At 61.1% G+C, this 17,137-nt stretch overlaps 2 protein-coding genes across 2 annotated transcripts; both read left to right on the forward strand.

The window, feature by feature from the left end:
- The first annotated feature begins 1,382 nt into the window (after nt 1–1,382).
- Nucleotides 1,383–14,594, forward strand: DUSP15 (dual specificity phosphatase 15). Its single transcript, XM_038159394.1, has 16 exons — nt 1,383–1,655; nt 1,895–2,305; nt 3,843–3,876; nt 5,767–5,849; nt 6,294–6,343; nt 6,957–7,031; nt 7,492–7,663; nt 7,835–8,032; nt 11,484–11,783; nt 12,208–12,397; nt 12,570–12,646; nt 12,865–12,970; nt 13,262–13,363; nt 13,445–13,840; nt 13,952–14,070; nt 14,175–14,594. The coding sequence occupies exons 2-16, from the start codon at nt 2,285–2,287 to the stop codon at nt 14,313–14,315; spliced, it is 2,064 nt and encodes a 687-aa protein (XP_038015322.1). The 5' UTR covers nt 1,383–1,655; nt 1,895–2,284; the 3' UTR covers nt 14,316–14,594.
- Nucleotides 14,595–14,719: 125 nt separating this feature from the next.
- FOXS1 (forkhead box S1) lies at nt 14,720–16,978 on the forward strand. Its single transcript, XM_038158976.1, has one exon. It carries the CDS (start codon nt 15,484–15,486, stop codon nt 16,828–16,830), a length of 1,347 nt encoding a protein of 448 aa, XP_038014904.1. The 5' UTR covers nt 14,720–15,483; the 3' UTR covers nt 16,831–16,978.
- Nucleotides 16,979–17,137: the final 159 nt, after the last annotated feature.

The raw sequence follows: 17,137 nt of genomic DNA on the forward strand, positions 1-17,137 counted from the left end.
TACACAAGAAGCAGTGTTTTGGTGGTACATGTTGATCAGAAACCTGGCCAGGAGCACTGCTGCTCCATGTTACCTTGCTCTGCCCAATTCTTCCTGCGGGTTTCCTGCATACTTTCCTCTCCCTCTGAAGAACGAAGGCATCTATTCATCTCTCACTTTCCTTGGGAGAGCACACACTTACCAGTTTCATAACCCAGGTGATGCCAGGGTTCTTGCAAAATTCTTCCACAAACAAATAGTACTCTGAAGGCATTTTGAGGGTCTTCAGAATAAAGGCACATTTTCTTGCCTCAGGCTTTCTCGCTTCCCTTTCTAACTGTTTCTGAAAGCTCTTCAGATCCTTTGCTAAGCAGCTGTTCTGACTCAGCTGGGTAGAAAGAAAAATACAAGATTCAGCATAACAAATGCTCCCACAGTATGACTTGCTTTAATTGCCCTTGAGAAGCTTCTGGGGATCAACTGCACCACATATTCAGAGAGGAAAAATAAATAAATATGAATATCACTGAGAACTGCTTTTTCTTTGTGGAAGAAGAGGATCAATTTCAATTTTCTGTCTCTCTGCATGAACACTGGGGGCTAGGACAGAGCAAGTCTTACAGTCCATGTTCCACCATTCCTGCTGTAGCTTTCCTGTGCAGCCAGCATCCCCCTCTCCAGGGCAGGCAGCTGCCCACAGTGACCCTGCAGCAGCTCAGCCACAGCACTGCTGAACCACTTCAGGTCAACCCAGTGTTACAAACCACCCCCAACCTCCCTCCATAGCGTCACAGACTGGTTTGGGCTGGGAGGGACCTTAAAAGCTCATCCCATTCCACCCCTTTTCCATGGACAGGCACACCTTCCATTAGAGCAGGCTGCTCAAATGCCACACCTGGTGAGGGCTAAGGCTCCTTGCTGGGATCGTATCCTGCTCAGCCACTGTGCTGCAGGAGACAGTGCCCAGGAGAGGACAGGGCTGTGGGTGTTTGTACATTGGAATGGGGGCCCAGGGAGGCGCTGGAATCACCGTCCCTGGAGGTGTTTAAGGAAAGATTACAGTAGCACCCAGTGCCCTGGTCTGGTTGATAAGGTGGTATTCAGTCCTCGGCTGGACTCCATAATCTCAGAAATCTTTTCCAACCTAATTAACTCTATTATGCCTGTAGCATGCAAACCCGCCCATAGATACCAGTTATACTCCCATACACGGTGGGAAGCTTGGGAAGGGGGGCGGGGGGCTATCCTTGCCCTCACCTGCACACAGAGCATATGGGGCTTACCATGCTGCCCCGGGGATGCGCAGGAGTTGGGATACAGAGCCAGGAGCCCACCGGGAACGCTGCGGGCCCCGCTCCGAGCCGGGCCGCGACCCCCGAGCCCGGCCCGCCTCTGAGGGCCCCGGAGGCGCCCGTCCCCATGGCAACCGCGCGGCTGCGCGCCAGGGGGCGCTCTCGGCACCCGCGCCCCCACACGGCCGCGGCGGCCCCGGCCCGATCCCCGGCCCGCGACCCCCGGCCCGAGCCTCCCTGCGGGCTGGCGGCCACAGGCGCTGCTGGGGAACCCCTCCGCCCTGCTCCTCGCTGGCACTGCCCGTCCTGCGGCCCTGCGAAGTCGCCAGGACACTCCTGCAGCCGCCCCGGGCAGGGCAGGGATCCTGCGGCACCTGGCTGCAGGTGGGCACGGGCAGGGGCGGGCTCGGAGCGGGCAGGGCGGGGAGGGCTGTGCTGCAGGCAGGGGTGGGCACAGTGCGGGCCGGGGTGGACGCGCTGCGGGCAGGGCAGGGATAGGTATGGTGCATGCAGGGGTGGGCATGGCGCGGGCAGGGGTGGGCATCCTGCCGGGCGCTTCGCCGCGCGGCCGCACAGACCTTCCTTGATGGAGCAGGACAAAGGTTTTGTTCTTCTCCCAACAGTGCAGCCTTGTGCGGCCGCGGGCAGCGGCGACAGGCAGCAGCCAGCGCGGCCCCGTGCTCCCACGCCACGGCGCAGGGGGGGAGTTTCTCCTCCTTTGTCTGCTCCCGGCCAGGCAGCAGCCGGTGCGCGGCAGCGCCGGAGCAGCCGGGGAAGGGCCTCGGCAGGAGCCGCGGAGGACGGCGGCCGCGGTGCCCTCTGCCCCGGCACAGCCACCGGCCCGGCCTCGCCGCGCTGGGAACGAGCAGCGATCCCGGGGAAGCCGAGCTCTTCATGACGGAAACCCGACCAGGCAGCGGGGACGGCAGCTGCGCCCGGGGACGGGGAGGACGGCAGCATTGGGGACAAGGACGCCCGCGCTCCGTCCCCACCCCCGGCGCCCGCCGTCGGCCATGGGGAACGGCATGAGCCAGGTAACGGGAGCGCTGGGGCGGCTGCTCTGCAGCTCGGCCATGCCCGGGCGGCTCGTCCGGCGCCGGAGGTGGGACACCCTTACCTGGCGGCTGCCTCTGCCGTGCCAAGCGGCGTTTCACCTGCCGGCACAGGGCTCGGCTCTTTGTTTGTTTGTTTATCTGCCGGCAGAGCAACACCGGAGGTGAAACAGGCCGGGACACTGCGCTGGGACAGCTGCCCGGGGAGGTGGAGGGAAGGGGTCACAGCGAGTTCTTTAAGGAGGGGGAGAACTTTTCCCAACACCTTTAATCCCAAGGAACCAGCACCAAGCACACGCTGTGAGCCCTGTATGACCCCCAGCCTGGTGGTCCCGCACCCCCTGCTCAGCGGGGCTGGGCTGTGCGTGGGGCTGGGCATCACGGGGCAGAGCGGATAGGCACTATTTTATTTATGTGCTGCCCTGTTTTCTCCTCTGAGGAGCGGGTCAGCAGGGTGCTGGGGACAGGCACATGCTGTTTATTCATGGTTCAGTGTCCTGCCCTTGGGAGCTGCCCTTGCTAACTGGCGCTCTCCCACCCGCTCCTCTCAGTGCCGCAGCTGTGAGTTAAAGGCACCCTGTCGATAGGAAATTGATCTAAAATCGCAGGAAATCACAAAAAAAACCCCTCAACAAACCCTTCTTTAAGCTGTTAAATCGAGAGAAACGTTTCCAAGTGTGAGCAGTGAGACAAGTGTGAGTCCAGCTGTGCTGGTGAAAATCACCTCCACCTGCCCTGAGCACCAAATATTGCTGCAGGGAGAAACTGGCAGAGAACCGGCTGGATACAGGATTGAACTCACTGCCCAGGCTGGGAGTGAGGGGGAATATAAAATAGCTCTGGCTGACAAGGTTTGCAAGGTGTCCTGCTTCTGCATCTGCAGTGCTGTTAACAGAGGCCTTGTCAAGTAATTATCTTTTCATCATGAGAAGTGGAATTTCCCAGGGGAAATGAGCTGAAAGCATGGTGTCCAGAGCAATCTGTGCCTGAGCTGTGAGAAATGGGCTTCCTGCAGTGCAGAGTGAGGGGAGCGGAGCTCAGGGCTGAGAGGGGGACAGCTACATCCCCTACAAGCTTCTCTGTGCCTGTTGCTTTCCCATCCCTCGAGCGGCAGGGCTTCCACAGGTCACGGGTATAGTCCAAGGCTGTACAAAGGTGTATGCAACTTGCTGAGCTCAGGTAATAAACCCCAGTGCAGGACTAATTGATGATAAACAAGAGGAGCAATAAAAAAGCTGTGTCTGGCTCCCAGCACCCATGAGAGTGCAGTGCCAGGTGGTTGAAGGTGCCAGGGCTACATCCAGCCCCACATCCTGGATGCCAGGGCAGTGGCAGCCCTGGGAATGCGCAGGTCCAGCTGCCCCAGCACCGTTCCTGCCCCGGGGCTGGATGGTCATGTCAATGCCAGAACTTTGGCCCCTCCAACCAAGGTCAGTGTTTCCCAGCGTGGGTCCCAGCACAGTGGGTACGACAGCACAAGGTCACTGCTCACACTTTCACTTCCCCTTGTGTCCCACAGATCCTTCCTGGCCTCTACCTTGGGAACTTTGTTGGTGAGTGGAACCCCACTGCTGCAGAGATGTTCTCCAGCTGGGGAGAGGGGCTTGCTTGAGCTGGTGTCTCCCTGTCTGCAAATGCTGCCTGACATCCTGCCTGCACCCACCACCCTGCCTGCGCCCACTGCTCTGCCTGCGCCCGTGGCCTGCTCTGCTCTGTCACCCAGTTTGGGTTGGTAGTAGTGGGAGTGAAGACACTGTGGGAAAGGCAAGGCAGAGACCCCTGCCTTTGCATGGTTTCCTTATTTGACAGCTGCCCTTTGCTCTTGGGATGCATGGGGGAAAAGAGCCAAGGAGAAAATATGGATCCCCCGCCAGGAGCAGAGGAGCTGGTCGTGCAAGGGAGCAGGACAGGGGCACTTCAGGGGAATGTTCCCCAGCAGCTGTAGAAGAGGCCAGACAGGGCTGCCCACCCTCAGGAGGAAATTTCCCAGAGGCAGAGTCACCCCTTCTCACACCAAGTCACTATTTTAAGGAATTTTCATTGTCAGGGGACAGTTAATGACCAGGTGTTGGCATCTGCCATGACAAACCAGCATTTATAAGTGCTCCTGCCTCCCTGATGGCTCCTTTGCCAGCTTGATTCCTGCTGTAAGTGCTGCACAAGTTTAAAACCACCAGTGTGAATTGTTAAGGAAATGTCACTGGAGTGGCAGCCCCGTTCCCCCTTTGCCCCATGGAGCACTTCAGGTTGGGCTGGGGGGTGCTGTGGCTTTCTGGGAGCAGAGGGACAAGGGCTCCCAGCTGCCAGGTTCATGGGGGGTTCCTGTGAGCAGCCTCTGCTGTGGGGCCTAGGCTGATGCCATCCAAGCACTCCTCATCACTCTGCCAGGCAATCCAGGGTGACAAGATTCTAGGCCTGCAACATTAAGCTCACAGAGGCATCTCCTCCAACTGGAAGCTTTTCCAGCCTCGGTAAGCCTTGATTCCAGTGTCACCAGTTGCTGTCACTGCCTGCCGAGGCGGATGGGAAGGTGACAGGTGTGTGAGTCCCCATCTCCCTCCCCGCACCGAGCTCAGCTTCCCTGCAGAGCATCTCCCTTGAGACTCACTCCTATTAAAATTCATGTCATGCCATTAGCACTTCCTGGGCTGGATCCCTGAGCCAAGGTTTTACAGCACGTGAAAGTTTAGAAACCCAAAAGAATGAGATGGGGAAATGTTTCCCCTCCTCTCTGGCTGCGCTTGCTGCATCTGCTGGTTGTGGCATGAAAGGGAGACACTTGGAAGCTGCTCAGCAAGACAAGCACGCTCCCCTCCCTGTGCAACAACTGCTGTGCTGGACCAGAGGCCAGGATCACATCCAGAATGCTGAAGCATTGGTGAGAGGCAGGGCATTGCCCCCAACAGCCAAGGACACCCCATTTCTGTCCATGCAGCTACAGAGAGAACAGAACCGAGAGCAGAAGGTCACTGCTCAGGTGTTTTACAGAAAATCAGAGTTGATACAAATTGCTGCAGCTCCACTTCCGTAGTTCACAAGATAGCGCAGTTCTCTCAGGCTGCAGCAAGTCCCAGTGCTCTGTGTGTGTCTGGTCAAGGAGGTGTGGGCAGGGCACATGTCTCCTCCCAAAGTGGGGACAAGTACAGGCAGGAGGGACACTACCTGCTGACCCAGGGTGTTTCTGTGCAGGTGTGAATTGTTCAACCAGCATGAGCAGCAAGGAGAAGAGATCAGGGAGAGGCCTCTGGTTTGGGATCATGGGATTGGCATTCCAGGTTTCCATGTTTGCCCATGTCTGCGCTGCTGCATGTGGGGGTGGGATGCAGCTGATCTGCTGGAGCAAGGCTCTGTGTGCTGGCTGGCTGTAGAAGCAGGGTGGGAGCACTGTAGGAAGAGACGGGTGGGAAATGAATACATGTTGATGTCTGTTTTTTATCCTTCAGATGCCAAAGACCTGGAGCAGCTAAGCAGGAACAAGATCACCCACATTGTTTCGATCCATGAATCCCCCCAGCCCTTGCTGAAGGTAGGGTCCTGCACCAGATGTCACCCTGTAAATTCCTGCAGCTCCTTCCATGCTGCATCTTCCTTCCCCCTCTGAGAATCCCATGGCATGTACACCTCTCCCTGGTCCCTGATCCCAGAGGGGCTGGGCGGCCCCCTGGTGTGGGAAATTGGCTGTCTTGTGACTACAGCCTGACCCTGAACACTGACGGGAAACAATTTCCAGCTCTCCAGACTCCTCTTGTTTCCCATCCTCTCCCACGAGCTGCTGGTGTCCTCTTGCTCTGCCCTTCACCCCAGGGAGAGTGTGGCCCCATCCCCATGCAGGGTGGGTGCCGTGTGGGGGAAGCAAAACCCTGTAGGCAGCTGTGGGTGAGGAGCAAAGGCTCTGCCAGCCCTGCTCTGACCACGTATGACACCCTGGCTGCAGTGCCTGAGCTTCTCCTCTTCCTATTCTCTCTTCCAGGACATCACCTACCTCCGCATCCCCCTGCCTGACACCCCTGAAGCCAACATGTGAGTGCCCTGGGCACGGTGGGGACATGCAGGGAGGCGGGAGGGTGACCAGAGATGAGGACTCACGGCTTCTCAAGCACTCCATGTGCTCCAACTCCCTTCAGCTCCTCAAGCACAATGACCCACAGGCTGGAGATGTGATGCCACAGGGCAGGGGACCACCTCTGGACCCCAACAGCTTCCCAGTTCAGTGACTGCTGTGAGGGTATGAGCCCTGGGGTGAGGCGAGGGGCAGCACCCATGGAGAGGGGCAGCAAGCATCCCCCCAGGAAGTGTCTGGAGAGGGGAGAGCACATAAAGGGTATGGAGCCAGCCAAGGGCACAGGCGTGGCTGGAGATTCAAGCAGCCAGCATCCCATTGCCCCAGCATGAGTCACACAAGTCACAGGGCAGCCCCGTGCATCACCAGCACAGTGTCCCCTTCTGTGTCCCCAGCACAGAATGAGCTGGCAAATCCACCTTTCCTTGGGAATAAACAGCACTGAGCTGTTCAGGTCTCAACAGTGGCTGGCAGATCCCCTAAAACAACTCATACAGGGCTGTTCTGCCTGCAGCTAAAAATGCTGTTCCACCCCTGAAGTTCTTATTCTGTCTGGTTTGTTTTTCCTGCTAGCAAGAGGCACTTCAAGGAATGCATCAGTTTTATCCATCAGTGTCGCCTGCATGGAGGGAACTGCCTCGTCCACTGGTAATGCTTCCCCTGTGCCTGCTGCTGTGTCCCCCCAGCTCAGCAGATACAGCCCCCAGCCCTTCACTTCAGCTGCACCCCCTGATCAGAGCCAGCCTGCGCCAGGGGCTCTGTGCCAATGGACCCACCCAGGATCCACCCTTGGCTGTGGCTTGTGACTCAAACGCAGCAGGATCCAGGCAGTCCTGGAGCCGGGGCAGCTTTTTGCTGCAGCTGAGAGCACGGGGTGAGCAGGGTTTGGGGCAGGCAGCCAGGCAGTGGCTGCTGCTCCCATTCCCTGTAGAGGAGTGGGTATTTATAGGCACTGATGGCCAGGACCTTGGAAGGTCTCAGGCCTCCGGGAGAGCAAGTCCTTGGAGAAGAGGAACTGAAATATCTGAGGCACAGGGGTGGAGGAAGAGGCAAGCATGGGGTCAGGGTGTGCCACTAACGCCAGCCCTTCTGCACTTTCCCTTGCCAGCCTGGCTGGCATCTCCCGCAGTACCACCGTGGTGGTTGCCTACGTCATGGTTGTCACGGAGCTGAGCTGCCAGGAGGTGCTGGATGCCATCCGAACCATCCGGCCCGTGGCCAACCCCAACCCCGGCTTCAGGCAGCAGCTGTCCGAGTTCAGCGGCAGCGCAGCCCGCAAGGTGGGACACGCCTCTGCCACCTGTGCCCTGCTCCGTGGCTGAGCCTGCCATGGGTCTCAGAGCAGGGACAAGTCCTGAGGGGACTCGGTTTCTTCCCTGCTCCCCTTGCTGGCAGGCTCGGACCTTCCCTTGTAAACCAGCGCTATATTTTACTTCTTGCTCTTTCCCCAGGTCCGCAGGCACCTGAAGCAGAAGTATGGGATGTCCCCTTTCAACGATGAGGAAGAAATAAAGGCCTTGCTGCCAGTAGGGAGAGAAGGAACGTCCAGGACAGAGGGAGCTGTGCAAGGACTGGTCCCAAGAGGCAGAGACATGAGGAGCACAAGTCCCTTCCTGCTGCGGGTGAAGAGGACGTTCTCCTGCATCCCGGCTTGTCTGAAGTGACTCAAGCCAAGGGAGAGCAGTGAGCATCACCCAACAGCCTGGGAGAGATGAAGGAGATGCAACACAGTGGGACAGGGAGCACTGGGCAGGAGCCTGCACAAAGCCCAGCTCCTTCTTCTCTTCTAGGGTGGGAACATGCCACCCTCTCTCTGGGCAGGTTTCATGGACGCTCTTGGGCTTTGCAGCACATGCTGGGCTCATCTTCTTCCCATCTGGTGTGCTGGGGACACAGATCTCCATCCCTGGGTCACTGCAGGCTCCTGCTTGGGGCAGAACACAGAGGGGGTCTCTTCTGCCACAGGCCAGTACCCAGGTGTTGCCAGCAACAGCTTTAGCACCTGGGTACCCACTGCATGGCCTCAGGGTGCACAGGAGAGCTGGTGCTCCCCTCAGAGCAGTTCTCCCACCAGCAGCACAAACTCCCAGCATCCAGGTGGCTGCAGAGCAGGGACACACCAGTGTGCCAGCAGGTAATGCCACCACACAGGCTTCCAGGCAAGGGTCCAGCTCCAGACTGGCCAAGCACAAGCCCTGAGCAAGCACTGTAGCTTTAGGAATCCATTGCACCCCATTCCCACCTATCCCAGGGCACAATCTGTAACGGGTGGGAACCAAGCATTTAACCTGGCCAGACCTCACTAGAGCAGAGCCTTAAGCCATTTTGCTTAAAGACTTTATATGTTCCCCAGTAATAAATACCCTTCTCTGTGGTCTGACTCTCCTGTGATGGCCAGGTTGAAACGGGGATGCCAAGGGGGCAGGTCCCAGCATGGGACCAGTCTGGAGCTGCTGCTGGCCACTCTCTGGAGTGGGCTGGGGACACTGGCATGCTGGGACAGGGCTCACCCTGCTGCCTTGTGGGAAGGCCAGAAATGTGAGTGCCAGGGCAGGGCTCTCAGGGGACAAGCTCTGCTCCAGGAGAGGTTGGAGCAGCAGGTGGGAGCTCACCTGGAGCCTGTTTCACTGTAGCCTCTCCACTCACTGGATCCAGAAGCACGAGGTCCAGGAGTCTGCAGGCTCCTCCAGCTGCTGGGAGTACTGGGAACCTGGCACCAGCTGAGTATCACAGGCCCCAGACCTGGAGCAGAGTCCCAAGTGGAAAAAATTCTGAGGATGCCCAGCTGGGTCATCAGCATTGTCCCTGTTGGGACTCACAGCATGTTTCTGGGGCCCCCCTCATCCCTGCCCCCCTCTTCTATGGAGAAGGGATCCCTCAGGAGACAAAGCTTCAAGACCAGGGTTCCTTCCTGCTGCCAGCCTCTGCCTGCTGGGCTGGATGCTGCCTTGGGGTGACCCAGGCAGGCTGGGAGCTCCACCCTCTCTGGGTAGATACCGAGAGAACTGAATAACCAGGGGTGCATCATCCTTCACTGCTCCTGCACCATCTGCCATGGGGTCCCACTCCCCTTCCAGTTCCTTCCAGGCTCCTCTACCCACTCCCTCGGCCCCAGGCCAGGCTCTCCAGCACCCTCTGGCCTCCCCAGCACCCAGCAGGGTGGAAGCCCTGCAGCCCAGGATCACAGATCTGGGGTGGATGCATGCCCCATGCACATCTGCATCCTCTCACACTGGACACCTTACGCCAAGGTGTTTGCACCCAGAGCTTCCCCTGTTCCCACTGTAAACCACGCAGGCCCCTCCAGCTCGGCTCCACGGCACATCAGAATGTATTTATTTTGGCAGATCTGGTTTACACAGCTTGGAAAAACCCGGACAAGGGCAGAGTTAGCTACGAGTTAATGTTTGACTGCCTTTTGAAGTTCATTTTGGCATGAAAAGTTTAAGGGTTAAGCAGCTTCACCTTCTCCGGGAAGGGAGAAGCTCGGTGAGGAATACAGTGGGGAATGTGGCTCCTGAGTGTCCTCGCTGATGCCCGGGTAATTGGATCCCCCGGGTCCTGCGTCACCAGGCGGCTGCCACACCGCATGAAATCCCCGGCCGGCGGCCGATAAAACTGATCCCGGCGGGCTGGGGCTGACAAACGAGCCGGGGGCTGCGATTATCTCCGGCCTTGGATGTAATCAGTGAAGCCACTGGGAGGATGTGCAGTGACTCCTTGCCACAGCGCAGCTTCCCGAGGCAGGAAGGGGAGCTGTGGATCCTCTGTCCGTCAGTTCCCAGGCCCTTTTCCCACAACGCGGCCCCGCAGCTCGCCCAGATGGAGGGCACAGGTGGTGCCTGGGCTTCACTTTGCAACAAAGGGGTCGCGGGCAGGCTCAATAAGGAGAGAAAACCCCTGCCAGTGGGACTCGCTTGCACACTCCATGTGGCCCCATGTGCCCTCTGTGCCACGTGGCTGTGCCCTGTCCTCACATCCTCTGGGAAAGCCCAGGACTGGGCTCTCTGCCACTGATTATTCATTTGGAGACTTTGCAGCCCCAGTAGCTCTCAGGAACTTCGCTTCTCCTCTCGGCCGGAGGTGCCTTTCTCTGACTCAGAGCAGGAAAGGAGACCTGGGTGACTGCAAAAGGAGACTTGGGGGGCAGCAGCCGGGCAGAGGAGCAGGGTTTCCCTGCACAGAGACATGAAACTCTGCAGCTGTGATAGAGGAACCAACACCAGTGTCACCTCAGGGTGGCACAGTGACTCAGCCTGTGCCCTGCTGGGGGCCAATGGGGAGCTGGTGCAGGATGTGTCCCACCCCGGTCCCGGCAGCCCTTGGCACAGCTCATCCACCCTTCCCACCCGTTTCCTGTTCGACTCGGCATTCAGAGCCCCACCAGGCACATGTGAGCGTTAGAGCAGAGGAGAGATTTGAGAGATGGGGACTTGTGACTGACACCACCCTGGAAACCCCGCGCTCTTCCCGCAGCTCCCTGGAGTGAGCAGCTGGTCCCAAGGGAGGACGCAGCCCTGGAACAGGGACGTGTCCGGCTGGGTCCCCAAGGCGGGAATTAAAGGGAGTAGGGTCCCTTGTCCCCTTCGGGGAGACCTGACAGTTTTAGGGGAAACATCTGAGAGGGTTGCAGGAGAGATCCTTGTGCCTTCTGGTGCCTTGTCCTTCTCTCCCGGAGATGCAGTGTGCCTGCCCCCCTCCCGCGAGTGCAGGGTGCGTGTGTTGTGTTGAGAAATACACCTAGTGCAGGTATCTCGGTATGCAAATTACCAGTGCGAGCTGCACATTGTGTTCTGCACGGCAGGAAAAGCCTGGAGCCCCAGGCAAGAGCCGGGAATGGGCGCTCATCCTTTGCCTAACAAAGGGCACTTCCCGGGGTGGGGGTCAATCGCCCAGAGCCTCTGCAGGAGCCAGTGAACAGCGGGAAGAGGCTAAAATCACCGCTGGTGTACACATTGTGAGGATCTGAAACCTCTGGGATGCCTTTTTTGGGGGTCCCTCCCGGAGGCACCAGCTTCAGCTCTTCCCATTGCTGTAACCGTCAATTACGACATCACTTTTTCCTGAACACGGATATCTGACGCTGCTGTCTGGGGAAAAGTGGAGCAGAGAAAAAAAATTAAGAACCGTCCCCCCTCCTCCTTGGGGCAGCCAGAACCTGCAGCGTGCGCCAGGAAAGGGAAAGTGAAAGCCCGGAGCCGCTTTCGGTTTCGCCGCCGGGCCGCGATGGCGGAGCCGGGGGCGCCCATGCGGCTGAAGGAGTGGCTGATCGCGCAGATCGACAGCGGCCGGTACCCGGGGCTGCGCTGGGAGAACCGGCAGCGAACGCTCTTCCGCATCCCCTGGAAGCACGCGGCCAAGCAGGATTACCGGCAGCAGGAGGATGCTGCGCTCTTCAAGGTACCCCGGGCTCCCCGCGGTCCCCGTTCGGCTCTGGGAATGGCCCCCGGGCTCCGTGTGCGCTCCCGGGGCTCCCCACTGCCCGTGAGCACCCCGGCATCGCTCACCCAGCTCTGTGCAGCCGAGCTCCGTGCGCACCTCCAGGGCTCTCCGTGACCCGGCTCTGTGCGCAGCGCTGGCACTTGGCTCCACGCACAGCCCTGGCACCCAGCGCCCGGCTCCGTGCACGCTCCCGGGGCTGCCGGTGTGCTCCCCTGCCACCCCGCAGCACCCAGCTCCCCGCAGCCCCCCGGCACACGCAGCCCCGGCTCCCCACTGCCCCCCGACCCCGGCGGACTCATGCCCTGCTGGACCCCCTTGGACAGCCGAGCCGGGGGCCAGGCTGTGGCACCCCCCACAGCGCAGGGCACCCTCTGTCCCTCAGGCTTGGGCCATCTACAAGGGGAAGTACCACGAAGGGACGGACAAGGCCGACCCCTCCACCTGGAAGACGCGGCTGCGCTGCGCCCTCAACAAGAGCACCGACTTCAAGGAGGTGCCCGAGCGGAGCCAGCTGGACATCTCCGAGCCTTACAAGGTGTACCAGATCGTGACTGACAGAGCCTGTGATGCAGGTACGTCCCTGCCGTCCCTCCTCCTGTGCCACATGTGGGGTTGATACCTGAACCATGCCTGTACAAGCCCCGTGCCCCACAGACACAGGGTGTCCCGGACAGCCAGCTGTCTTCCCTGGGGCTGTTCCTGCCGTTTGCCAGGGGTTCACCAGTTCTTTCTTGCTCTCTGCAGAGGACAGTGACACACAGTCCCCAGGCAGTGAGGACCAGCAGGTGAGCCTGCCCTGTGCCGTCCAGGCAGGGGAGAAGGTGGGACCCTCAATTCCCCCCCTCACCCATCAGCTGCTGCCCCGCTTGCACACTGCCTGCATTTGTCCCACGGGGCTCCAGAGAGGGTCCCCTGTGCCACGCACTGCCAGACCCAGGCAGGGGATCTGCTGGCTTATGGGGTCCATGGTAGAGGAAGGAGCTGGCTCAGGATCCCCCACTGTCAGCTCAGCCCTCACCAAAGCTGCTCCTACCCCCAGGGCGGCCCTGCAGGAAGTCCGAAGAAGGAGGAAAGCCAGAAGGACATGCTGGAGAGTGCCCATGTCTCTCCACAGCCCTGGCTCTCTGGCCACCCAACCGAGCGAGGTGAGGAGGGTCCCTCTCGGTGGGATGGGGCTGGGGGCAGGGAGTGCTCACTTCTGCCAGGATCCTGCTCTCCTTTCGCTCGTGCAGGCAACACCTGTGGGGATTGAGGTAGGGGCTGAGGACTCCCACCCTAGCCCAGCAAAGCCATACACTTAGGGGATATGATGAGGCCCAATAATGAGCAAACGCAGTGGAAAGTGTGGGCCCAGGGGCTTGGGCCAGGAGAGTGCCTGGGAGCCCTTGGGGTAACTGTCCATGTGTTTTTACCACCTCATCTCTGCCCTGGTCCAGGATGCCTTGTGAGGGGAGTCTTCTATGGCTGGAACCCAACCCATAGCCAGCTTCTTCCCGGACCCCAGTCCTACCTCCCTGTGGAGGATGTCAACAATTCAGGTAGGAGCCATGCTGCAGGCCATGCCCTGGGTAGCCCCACCAGCCCAGATTGCCCATGAACCGACCCTCCCTTTGCCCCAGACTGCTGGCTCCACATCCGCCTGTACTACTGCGATGTGCTGGTGAAGGAGGTGACCACCCGCACAGCCGAGGGCTGCCGCATCACCACCAGCGCCGTGCCGGCCGACAGCGAGCACCTCTACGGCCCCTCCTGCATGGAGCAGATTAAATTCCCCCCACCGCAGGTGCTCAGCGGCCATGGCCGTGTGGCCTGCATGACCAACGTGCTGGAGAGGCTCTTGCCCCACCTGGAGCGCGGGGTGCTGCTGTGGGTAGCACCTGAGGGGGTCTTCATGAAGCGCCAGTGCCAGGGCAGGGTGTACTGGAACGGGCCACTGGCCCCGCACAAGAACTGGCCCAACAAGCTGGAGAGGGAGAGGACTTACAAGCTGCTGGACACACAGCAGTACATACAGCGTAAGTCCCTGGGAGACGCGCTCCCCTCGGGGAGAGGGGCAGGTCCTGCCCGCTGTGGCTGATGGGGGCTGTGAGGACCCCGTGTCCCCTGACAGGGTTGGTGTCTTGCAGAGGTGCAGGAGTACCTGAGCAACGGGCAGCTCCTGCCTCAGTACCAGATCTACCTGTGCTTCGGGGAGGAATACCCCACCAGAGCTGGGCACCCCTTCCAGAAGCTCATCATGGCTCACGTGAGTTCCCACTGGGGCTGGTGGCCCCTGAGCCGGGCACAGGGACCATTGCAAGGCAGGGACACGGACCTGTGCCCATCCTCTGTCGTTCTGTGCCTCTGCAGGTGGAGCCGGTGTTTGCTCGGGAGCTCTTCCATCATGCCCAACGCTTGAGGCCAACGCTGCTCTGTAATTCCCCCCAGCCCTGTGCCCCTGGCACCTCCAGCCACGTTCTCCACGTCCTCAAACAGCTCTGCCAGCCCTGAACTGGGTGGGAGAGGAGAGCCCAGTTGCTGTAAAGTCTCAGAGTGGGAGGCTCTGAGCCCCGTGGCTCCATTCCAGGTGCATTTCCCAAGGCAGAGTGCTCAGGGTGCTCAGTGTGCAGGACCAGATGAGGACAGATGTTAGCTGGATGGGCAGGTGCTGCTGCTCCTGTGATTGCTGTATTTATTCCCCAGGAGTCTCCCAGGTGGGGTTTATTGCGTGCCTGTTCAGCAAGCCAGGGCAGACCTGGCTCTGTCCTTGCACCTTGCGCTGCCAGGACTCGCTGTTGCAAACCTTGGAAATAAAGGTTGTGTTTTCGTATGGGTGTTGGGGGCTGGCTCTGGGGTGGGGGGCTGGTGCTGGTCCAAGCAGAGCATGGGTGGCTGGGGAAGCTGAGTCCAGACACAGCCTCATGTGGGCAAAGCCAGCTCAGCCCCAGCCTCAGCGTGAGACAACCCCCTGTCCCAGCACTGGCTCCAGACCTGTCCTGCCCCCTGTCCCAGCGCCTTGGCAGGGGTGAAGGCAGCAGCGAGGTGCTCTGCTGACCTGGCAACACAGAAGGCTGTCCCAAAGGCACAGTCACCACCTGTGTCTCAGTTTACACTCAGGAATGGTGTGATGGGGCTCCTGGGGCCTGTGCTGTGTCCAGAGTTTTGGGAACAATGCAGAGACCTGGCACAACGGAGAGACCTGGCACAGGATCCAGCACAAGGCCAGGCTGGGGGCAGAGGCTGAGGCACTGGGGTGGGCAGGGGGCATCTGAGGGCAGGCAGCACCTCGGTCCTGCCAACATCCCTCCTGCAGGCCCAGCCAGAGCCTGGCTGCTCACCGTGAGCAGGGCAGGATGAGAACCAGCTCGTGGGAACCTTCCGTGGGAAAGGGGGCTGGGGGAGCCGGGGGCTGTGCCCGCCTCTGCCCCGGGGAGGCCGCGGCCGTGCCAAGCCCGGGGCCACTGGCTGCCGGCCGCAGGTCTTGGCGGCGCATCCGTCTGTCTGTCCGCAGGGACCAGTGCTGGACGGCAGAGTCCTGCTCCGCCCTGGGCGGCCCCTCAGAGGAGGGGCCCGCCGCCCCCTCGCCGGCCGGCGGGTTTTAGCGGGCCGTGCTGGGGCCGTGCGGCAGAGCGGAGCGGGATCCGCGGCAGAGCCGGAGCGGCGGGGGCCGCCAGGGAGGATGCAGCCGGACCTCCCCGTCGGCGACGCGGCGCTGCGCAGCCCACCGGCCCCTGAGCCGGCCGGCGGCGCCTTCCCCAGCGCTGAGGCCACCAAGCCGCCCTACAGCTACATCGCCCTCATCACCATGGCCATCCAGAGCGCGCCCGAGCAGCGCATCACCCTCAGCGGCATCTACCGCTACATCATGGGCCGCTTCACCTTCTACCGCGAGAACAAGCAGGGCTGGCAGAACAGCATCCGCCACAACCTCTCCCTCAACGAGTGCTTCGTCAAGGTGCCCCGTGACGACAAGAAGCCGGGAAAGGGCAGCTACTGGACCCTCGACCCCGACTGCTACAACATGTTTGAGAACGGCAGCTTCTTGCGGCGCCGCCGGCGCTTCACCAGGAAGAAGGGTCTCCGGGATGCACCGGGCACTGAGGGAGACGAGGGGCGCGGGAAGACCCCCAGGCAGCCCGGGCAAGGGCTGCCCGCTGCCCGGCTGCCGGAGGAGGGGAAGGCGGAGGGGGGCTACAGCTCGCCGTCGGCCGCAGGATGCTTGCCGAGCCCTGCCGCTCTCCCTGAGGGTGCCGGAGCGCCGAGGTGCGCCGAGCCCTGGGCCCGGCGTCAGCCCCCCAAGGCCAGGCAGCCCTGCCTGTACCTGCCGGACGTGGCACAGCCCAAGGGGCCGTTCTTCGCGCCCCCCGAGAGCCGCCCGCCCAAGGACACTGTCTTCGGCGGGCTCCCGGCGGCGCTGCAGCTGCCCCGGCCAGGTCAGTACCCATCGCCCAGCGAGCGCCCGGCCCAGCACCAGCACCCTGCCCTGCTGCCTGCCCTGCTGCCGACCCAGCACAGGGACCCCCCGCAGGACTCGCCGGCCACCCCAGACACCCCCCCAGAGCAGCTGGAGGGCAAGGAGCTGGCTGCCCCTGGGTTGGGGCCGTGTCAGCCATTCGGGCAGGTGCCGCCTGCGTTCCCGGGCAACCTGCTGGGCACGGGCAAGCCCCCTCCATCCTGCTTCCTGGAGGGAGAGGGCTACACGCAGCCCCACCTGCCCGTGTTCGGCTCCTTCAGCCGGCCGGGCCCCGAGGCGCTGGGCAGCAGCTATCAGTGCCGGGTGCAGGCGCTGAGCTTCTGCGTGAAGGAGCGGCCCTGCGGCACCGCGCTGGAGCATCTCCTGGCTGCAGCGCCCCCGGCCTCCGCCGCCCCCCGCCAGCCACCCTTCGGGGCCATGGGCCCACGGGCAGGTGAGCAGAAGGAGCCGTGGGGACCGGGGACCACGATCCCACTGCAGGGGGGTAATGGCTATCCCCTGGGGCTGCCCCCCTGCCTCTACCGGACACCCGGCATGTTCTTCTTCGAGTGAGGGACTCCCCACCCCGGGACAACCCAGCACCTAATAAAGCACATTCCCCAACGCTGCCTCTGTGGTCTCTGTGCCCCATTCGAGGTGGGCAGTGGGCAGGGGCAAGCTGGGGACCCTCAGCCCTCAACCCCAGCTCAGGTGCTGGCTGGAGGACACACGTGCCCAAGGCCACCTGGCACAGCCTCCATCCCCACCAGTCCTTCCATCAGTAGTCACTGGCTGGATGGTGAGGCCATGTGGGGACAGGGCATGGCCTTGGTCAGGGCACCTAGACCTCAGCCCTGTGTCCCAGGGAGGTGCTGGGGAC

This window comes from Motacilla alba, chromosome 20 (assembly GCF_015832195.1).
Source record: "Motacilla alba alba isolate MOTALB_02 chromosome 20, Motacilla_alba_V1.0_pri, whole genome shotgun sequence".
In the NCBI taxonomy this organism is placed as follows: Eukaryota; Metazoa; Chordata; class Aves; order Passeriformes; family Motacillidae; genus Motacilla; species Motacilla alba.